The sequence below is a fragment of the Onychostruthus taczanowskii genome, unplaced genomic scaffold (assembly GCF_017590055.1).
Source record: "Onychostruthus taczanowskii isolate IOZ18803 unplaced genomic scaffold, ASM1759005v1 scaffold633, whole genome shotgun sequence".
In the NCBI taxonomy this organism is placed as follows: Eukaryota; Metazoa; Chordata; class Aves; order Passeriformes; family Passeridae; genus Onychostruthus; species Onychostruthus taczanowskii.
The window spans coordinates 1-8,833 of record NW_024504045.1 but is presented as its reverse complement, the minus strand read 5'-3'; the positions used below and the strand labels follow the sequence as shown (position 1 = coordinate 8,833).

The 8,833-nt window shown below is 41.5% G+C and overlaps 1 protein-coding gene and 2 long non-coding RNA genes across 3 annotated transcripts; all 3 read right to left on the bottom strand.

The window, feature by feature from the left end:
* Positions 1-604: 604 nt before the first annotated feature.
* LOC121344349 lies at positions 605-1,004 on the bottom strand. The gene is made up of 2 exons (XR_005953824.1): positions 859-1,004; positions 605-634 (listed from the first exon to the last, which is right to left on the bottom strand). It is a non-coding gene; the product is annotated as an uncharacterized LOC121344349 (long non-coding RNA).
* Positions 1,005-1,310: 306 nt separating this feature from the next.
* Positions 1,311-4,778, bottom strand: LOC121344350. Its single transcript, XR_005953825.1, has 3 exons — positions 3,329-4,778; positions 1,814-2,982; positions 1,311-1,691 (listed from the first exon to the last, which is right to left on the bottom strand). It is a non-coding gene; the product is annotated as an uncharacterized LOC121344350 (long non-coding RNA).
* A 427-nt stretch (positions 4,779-5,205) lies between these two features.
* LOC121344351 (cysteine and histidine-rich protein 1-like) lies at positions 5,206-7,832 on the bottom strand (the record flags this gene model as incomplete). Its single annotated transcript, XM_041420232.1, has 2 exons — positions 5,206-5,609; positions 7,793-7,832. Coding segments are annotated over 2 exons (432 nt in total), but the record flags the coding sequence as incomplete, so codon positions are not given.
* Positions 7,833-8,833: the final 1,001 nt, after the last annotated feature.

Sequence of the window (8,833 nt, the reverse complement as noted above, 5' to 3'; positions counted from 1 at the left end):
TTGGGGGTTTCACGCTCGTTTTTATGGTTTTAGGTCAATTTTTGACGCTTTCAAGACGTTTCTGTTGAGTTTGCATGAAATTCTGGCGGTTTGAAACCAATTTTTGATGGTTTTAAGACCTTTCTGTTGGGTTTGGAAGAAATTTTGGGGGTTACAAGCTAATTTTTGGTGGCATCAACACCTTTCTGTCAGGTTTTGACCATTTCTTGATGGTTTCAAGACTTTTCTGTTGGGTTTACACCAATTTTTGGCGTTTTCAAGCCATTTTTGGTGGTTTCACGCCGATTTTTGATGGTTTCAAGACCTGTCCATTGGGTTTGGAAGAACGTTTGGGGGTTTCACGCCCATTTTTAAGGTTTTAGGACAATTTTTGATGGTTTCAAGACTTTTCTGTTGGGTTTACACCAATTTTTGGCGTTTTCAAGCCATTTTTGGTGGTTTCACGCCGATTTTTGATGGTTTCAAGACTTTTCTGTTGGGTTTAGACCAAATTTTGGTGGTTTCAAATAATTTTTGACGGCTTCAAGATCTTTCTGTTGAGTTTGGACCAAATTTTAGTGGTTTCAAGAATTTTTCTTTTGGGTTTGGACCAATTTTTGGTGGCTGCAAACCGATTTTTTGATAGTTTCAAGAGCTTTCTGTTGGTTTTGGAAGAAATTTTGGGGGTTTCACGCCAATTTTCATGGTTTTAGGACAATTCTTGATGTTTTCATGACATTTCTGTTGAGTTTGGACCAAATTTTCGTGGATTCAAGATTTTCTGTTGGGTTTGGATCAATTTTTGGCGGTTTCAAACCAATTTTTGATGGTTTCAAGACCTTTCTCGTGGGTTTATACCAAATTTTGATGTTTCAAGACCTTTCTGTTGGGTTTATATCAGGTTTTGGTGGGTTCAAGACTTTTCTGTTGAGTTTGAACCAATTTTTTGTGGTTTCCAACCCATTTTTGATGAGTTTCAAGACCTTTCTGTTGGGTTTACACCAGTTTTTGGCATTTTCAAGCCATTTTTTTCACTTTCAACGTTTGAACCAATTTTTTGTGGTTTCCAACCCATTTTTGATGAGTTTGAAGACCTTTCTGTTGGGTTTATATCAGGTTTTGGTGGGGTCAAGACTTTTCTGTTGAGTTAGAACCAATTTTTTGTGGTTTCCAACCCATTTTTGATGAGTTTGAAGACCTTTCTGTTGGGTTTATATCAGGTTTTGGTGGGGTCAAGACTTTTCTGTTGAGTTAGAACCAATTTTTTGTGGTTTCCAACCCATTTTTGATGAGTTTGAAGACCTTTCTGTTGGGTTTATAGCAGGTTTTGGTGGGTTCAAGTCTTTTCTGTTGGGTTTGGAAGAAATTTTGGGGGTTTAAAGGCAATTTTTGTGCATTTAGGTCAGATTTTGATGGTTTCAAGACCTTTCCGTTGGGTTTACGCCAATTTTTGGCATTTTCAAGCCATTTTTGGTGTCTTCAAAGCAATTTTTGACACTTTTAAGACCTTTCTGTGGGGTTTAGACCAAATTGTGATGGTTTCAAGACCTTTCTGTTGGGTTTACATCAATTTTTGCTGCTTTCAAGCTAATTTTGGTGGGTTTAGGCCTTTTTTTGGTGGTTTCAAGAATTTTCTGTTGAGGTTGGGTCAAATTTTGGTGGTTTTGAACAATTTTTGGTGGGTTTTGACCAATTTTTGATGGTTTCAAGACCTTTTTTTTGGTGCAACACCAATTTTGGTGGGTTCAAGACCTGCCCATTGGGTTTGGAAGAAATTTTGGGGATTTCAAGCCAATTTTCGTGATTCTAGGGCAATTTTTGATGGTTTCAAGACCTTTTTTTTGGTGCAACACCAATTTTGGTGGGTTCAAGACCTGTCCATTGGGTTTGGAAGAAATTTTCGTGATTCTAGGACAATTTTTGATGGTTTCAAGACCTTTACTGTTGAGTTTTGACCATTTTTGGATGGTTTAAACCAACCTTCGACCGTTTCCAAACTTTTCCGTTCCTTTCCCACCACTTTTTACGACTTTCAAGCCATTTTTGATGACTTCAACTCAATTTTTTTCACTTCCAACCCATTTTTGCCACTTCCTAACCAATTCTTGATGATTTCAAGACTCTTCTCTCGGTTCCTCACCATTTTTTTGTTGTTTTCAGACAATTTTTTCCCGTTTCAACCAATTTTTGCCACTTTCAAGATGATTTTTGATGGTTTCAAGACCTTCTCTTGGTTCCTCACCGATTTTTTGCAGCTTTCCCACTAATTTTTGTGTCTTTTAAGCCATCTTCTGATGGTCTCCAACCATTTTTGATGCTTTCACACCGATATCTGCCATCTCCAAACCATTTCTGATGATTCCAAGACAATTTCATTGGTTTCCCACCATTTTGGTCCCTTTCAAGCCACTTTTGATGGTTTCGAGCCAATTTTGGTGGGTTTGGACCAATTTTTGAAGGTTTCAAGCCAACTTTTGGTGGTTTCAAGCCCTTTCTGTTGGGTTTGAACCAACTTTTGATGGTTTCCAGACCTTTCTGTGGGTTTTTCTCCATTTTTTGGTACTCTCAAGCCACTTTTGATGAGTTTGAGACCTTTCTGTTTAGTTTGCACCAATGCTTTCACCCTTTTTTTGATGATCTCAAGACCTTCGTGTTGGGTTTTGACCAAGTTTTGGTGGTTTCAAACCAGTTTTGGTGGTTTCACCCTTTTTGGACCATTTCACGCTCTTTTTTTTGCGGTTTCAAAACCTTTCCATTGCTTTTCTTCCAATCTTTGATGGTTTCAAGACCTTTCTTTTGTGTTTAGACCAATTTCTGGTGGTTTCAAGCCAAATTTTTTCACTTTTCAACCCACTCAAGACCTTTCCATTGGTTTTCAATGATTTTTTATGACTTTCAAGCCAATTCTGGATGATGTCAAGACCTTCCCTCAGTTCCTCACCAATTTTTGTCACTTTCAGACATTTTTTGCCACTTTCAACCCATTTTTGATGGCTTCAAGACCTTTCTCTCTTTTTTTTGCGGTTTCAAAACCTTTCCATTGCTTTTCTTCCAATCTTTGATGGTTTCAAGACCTTTCTTTTGTGTTTAGACCAATTTCTGGTGGTTTCAAGCCAAATTTTTTCACTTTTCAACCCACTCAAGACCTTTCCATTGGTTTTCAATGATTTTTTATGACTTTCAAGCCAATTCTGGATGATGTCAAGACCTTCCCTCAGTTCCTCACCAATTTTTGTCACTTTCAGACATTTTTTGCCACTTTCAACCCGTTTTTGATGGTTTCAAGACCTTTCTGTAGTGTTTTGACCAATTCCTGATGGTTTCCCCTATTTTTTGATGATTTCAAGACCTTTCTGTTGAGTTTCAACCAAGTTTTGGTGGTTTCAAGCCGATTTTGGTGGGTTTAGGTCAAGTTTTGTTGTTTCACGACCTTTCTGTTGTGTTTGGACCAAATTTTGGTGATTTCAAACCGTTTTTGGTGGGTTTATATCAAGTTTTGATGGTTTCAAGACCTTTTCATTGGCTTAACACCAACTTCTGGTGGTTTCAAGCTGGTTTTGGTGGGTTCAAGATCTTTGCGTTGAGTGTAGAAGAAATTTTGGGCGTTTCACACCCATTTTTTTTGGTTTTAAGGCAATTTTTGATGGTTTCAAGACCTTTCTGTAGTGTTTTGACCGATTCCTGACGGTTTCATCCATTTTTTGATGATTTCAAGACCTTTCCGTTGACTTTCAACCAAGTTTTGGTGGTTTCAAACCGATTTTGGTGGTTTCAAGCTATTTTTGATGCTTTCACCCATTTTTGGACTGTTTCACACCATTTTTTGTGGTTTCAAACCTATTCCACCAGTTTTCTACCCGTTTATGGATGGTTTCAAACAAATTTTGGCGGTTTCAAGACCGTTCTTTTGGGTTTAGACCAATTTCTGATGGTTTCAAGCCACTTTTTCTCCCTTTCAAGCCATTTTTGACGGCTTCAAGCCAGGTTTTGATGGCTTCAAGACTTTCCTGCAGTGTTTTGACCAATTCCTGATGGTTTCACCCATTTTTTCATCATTTCAAGACCTTTCTCTTGGGTTTTTACCAATTTTTGATGGTTTCACCCATTTTTTTCCTGCTTTCAAAACTTTTCTGTCGAGTTTCGACCAAGTTTTGGTGGTTTCAAACCATTTTTGGTGATTTCAAACCCTTTTGATTTGTTTTTTTACCAATTTGTGACGGTTTCAAGCCTTTTTTTTCACTTTCAACCCATTTTTGATGGCTCCAAGCCAATTCCATTTGCTCACCACCAATTTTTGTTGCTTTCCACAAATTTTTGCCACTTCCAACCCATTTTTTGATGGTTCCAAGCCAATTCCACTTGTTCACCACCAACTTTTGTCTCTTCCAACCCATTTTCACCACCTCAATGCCATTTTTGATGTTTCCAAGGCAATTCCGTTCGCTCACCACCAACTTTTGTCTCTTCCAACCCATTTTTGTCACTTTCAACCCATTTTTGTAACTTTCAACCCATCTTTGATGGTTCCAAGCCAATTCCGTGCACTCACCACCAACTTTTGTCTCTTCCAACCCATTTTTGGTGTCTTCCAACCCATTTTTGTCACTTTCAACCCGTTTTTTGATGGTTCCAAGCCAATTCCGTGCACTCACCACCAACTTTTGTCTCTTCCAACCCATTTTTGTCTCTTCCAACCCATTTTTGATGGTTCCAAGCCAATTCCGTTCGCTCACCACCAACTTGTGTCTCTTCCAACCCATTTTTGTCCCTTCCAACCCATTTTTGTCCCTTCCAACCCATTTTTGTCCCTTCCAACCCATTTTTGTCCCTTCCAACCCATTTTTGTCCCTTCCAACCCATTTTTGTCCCTTCCAACCCATTTTTGTCCCTTCCAACCCATTTTTGTCCCTTCCAACCCATTTTTGTCCCTTCCAACCCATTTTTGTCCCTTCCAACCCATTTTTGTCCCTTCCAACCCATTTTTGTCCCTTCCAACCCATTTTTGTCCCTTCCAACCCATTTTTGTCCCTTCCAACCCATTTTTGTCACTCCCACCCCATTTTTGATGGTTCCAAGCCAATTCCGTTCGCTCACCACCAACTTGTGTCTCTTCCAACCCATTTTTTCTCTCTTCCAACCCATTTTCACCACCTCAAAGCCGTTTTTGATGGTTCCAAGCCAATTCCGTTCGCTCACCACCCCCCCGCCCGAACAAAAAAACCCCGAAAAAGTCATGTTTTATTTTTGGATCTGGAATATAAAAAGCCGCAGGTTGATGTTCTTGGCCGCCAGCAGTTTGTTGCACTCCACCGAGTCGACGATGGGCAGCGCCATGTAGTCGGTCTCGTTGCTCTCGTTGCTGAAGACGAAGTGGTAGATGACCGGGTTGATCTTGACGTCGTCGTAGGGCCCTTCCAGGAGCAGGAAGGAGCATTCCATGGGGGAGTTGACCTTGCTCTTGAGGATCAGCTGGAAGCTCAGCGTGCGCTTGCAGGACAGGTTGGGGTTGCGCTCGGAGTCGTTGACGCGCGCCTTCAGCACCCAGGTCTGGTTGAGCACGGTGAGGCGCGGCGTCTCGTAGTACAGGCGCGTGATGAAGTCGTCGGTGCGGTACGGGCGGAACTGCACCTCTGGGAAAAAGACAAAAAAATTTGGGGTGAGGTGGGAAAAGGAATTGTCACTGAGCTCCTAAAGGGCTGGCCAGTGTCGTACAGCGTCCCAGGAAGCGTCGTCAGATCCTGCGAGGATTCACCGTTATCCTACAAAATTCCCCAAATCATCAACAGATCCGACGAGGATTCACCGTTATCCTACAAAATTCCCCAAATCATCAACAGATCCTACGAGGATTCATCGTTATCCTACAAAATTCCCCAAATCATCAACAGATCCTACGAGGATTCACCGTTATCCTACAAAATTCCCCAAATTATCAACAGATCCTACGAGGATTCACCATTATCCTACAAAATTCCCCAAATCATCAACAGATCCTACGAGGATTCATCCTTGTCCTACAAAATTCCTGAAATCATCAACAGATCCTACGAGGATTCACCGTTATCCTACAAAATTCCCCAAATTATCAACAGAGCCTATGAGGATTCAACATGGTCCTACAAAATTCCTCAAATCATCAACAGATCCTACGAGGATTCACCGTTATCCTACAAAATTCCTCAAATCATCAACAGATCCTACGAGGATTCACCGTTATCCTACAAAATTCCCCAAATCATCAACAGATCCTACGAGGATTCATCATTGTCCTACAAAATTCCTCAAATCATCAACAGATCCTACGAGGATTCACCGTTATCCTACAAAATTCCCCAAACCATCAACAGATCCTACGAGGATTCATCACGGTCCTACAAAATTCTAAGAATTCTCATTAGATCCTCACAGGGTTCACCAGGATCCTGCAGAATTCCCAGGATCATCATCAGATCCCAAAGTGGAGTCACCATGGATCCTACAAAATTCCCAGGATCATCACCAGATCCTAAACTCAATTCAACAGGATGCTCCAAAGCCAGGATCCCAGCGATCCTACGAGGATTCATCACGGTCCTACAAAATTCTAAGAATTCTCATTAGATCCTCACAGGGTTCACCAGGATCCTGCAGAATTCCCAGGATCATCATCAGATCCCAAAGTGGAGTCACCATGGATCCTACAAAATTCCCAGGATCATCACCAGATCCTAAACTCAAGAGGATGCTCCAAAGCCAGGATCCCAGCCCATCCCAGTCCCACCCAGTCCATCCCAGTCCCATCCCAGTCCATCCCAGTCTGTCCCAGTTCACCCCAGTCCATCCCAACCCCATCCCAGTCCCATCCCAGTCCCACCCAGAGCCCCCAGGTCAGGGATGGAGTCGTCGGTGCGGTACGGGCAGAACTGCACCACTGGGAAAAAGTCAGAAAATTTTGGGATGAGGTGGGAAAAGGGTTCGGACAGGGCAGGAATTGTCACTGAATTCCTACGGATTCATCGGGGTCTTAGAACGTTCCAGGAGCCAACATCAGATCCTACAAGAATTCAACATTATCCTACAAAATTCCTGAAATTATCATTGGATCCTAAAAAGGATTCACCATGGATCCCATCAGGATCCATCAGGATCCTACGAAACTCCCAGGATCATCATCAGATCCTACAAGGATTCACCAGGATCCTACAAAATTCCCAAAATCATCACCTGATCCTCAACTGGATTCACCAGGATGCTCCAAAGCCGGGATCCCAGTCCATCCCAGGATCCTATAAAATTCCTGGAATTAATATTGGGTTCTAAACGGGATTCATCAGGATCCTGCAAAATTCCCAAAATTATCACCAGATCCCAAAAGGATTCAACCTTGTCCTACAAAATTCCCAGAATTATCACTGGATCCCAAAAGGATTCCACCTTGTCCTACAAAATTCCCAAAATTATCACCAGATCCCACAAGGATTCATCATTACCCTACAAAATTCCCAAAATTATCACTGGATCCCAAAAGGATTCCACCTTGTCCTACAAAATTCCCAAAATTATCTCCAGATCCCAAAAGGACTCACCATTATCCTACAAAATTCCAGAATTATCATCAGATCCTACAAGGATTCATCATTACCCTACAAAATTCCCAGAATTATCACCAGATCCTAAAAGGATTCCCCGTTATCCTAAAAAATTCCTGGAATTATCACCGGATCCCAAACTGGCAACATCTACACCCTAAAAAAATTTCCAAAATCCCTGGAAAACCTCAAAAAACCTTTAAAAAAACCCAAAAAATTTGTGGAATTTGGGGGCATTCCTGAACCGGTGTATCCGATCTTCTCGAAGCCGAGCAGGCTGAAGAAAATTTGGGAAAACCATCAGAAGATCCTGGAATATCCTTGGAGAACCCTGAAAAACCGTTGGAAAACCATGGAAAACTCTTGGAGAACCCCAAAAAACCTCCAGAAACCTTGGCAAATCCTTGGAAAACCCCAAAAGAGCTTCTGAAAACCTTGGAGAACATCTGGAGAACCCCATAAAACCTTCTGAAAACCATGGAAAACCCTTGGAGAATCCCAAAAAAACTCCAGAAAACCTTGGCAAACCCTTGGAAAACCACAAAAGTGCTTCTGAAAACCCTGGAGAACATCTGGAGAACCCTGAAAAACCCTTGGAAAACGATGGAAAACCCTTGGAGAACCCCAAAAAAACTCCAGAAAACCTTGGCAAATCCTTGGAAAACCCCAAAAGAGCTTCTGAAAACCTTGGAGAACATTTGGAGAACCCTGAAAAACCTTTGGAAAACCATGGAAAATCCTTGGAGAGCCCCAAAAAACCACCAGAAAACCTTGGCAAATCCTTGGAAAACCCCAAAAGAGCTTCTGAAAACCTTGGAGAACATCTGGAGAACCCTGAAAAACCTTCTGAAAACCATGGAAAATCCTTGGAGAACCCCAAAAAACCTCCAGAAAACCTTGGCAAATCCTTGGAAAACCCCAAAAGAGCTTCTGAAAACCTTGGAGAACATCTGGAGAACCCTGAAAAACCTTTGGAAAACCTCAAGAAACCTTCAGAAAATCCCAAAAAACCTGAAGAAAACCTCAGAAATTTTGGGGATTTCATGGAATTTTGTGGAATTTTTGAGGATTCCCGTACCGGTCTATCTGATCTTCTGGAAGCTGAGCAGGCTGAAGATGCTGCTGTAGAGCTGCATCTCCTTTGGAAAAGCCCTAAAAACCTTGGAAAACCTTGGCAAACCTTTGGAAAACCTTCAGAAAACCTCAGAAATTTTGGGGATTTCATGGAATTTCGTGGAATTTTTGAGGATTCCCATATTGGTGTAGCCGATCTTCTCGAAGCTGAG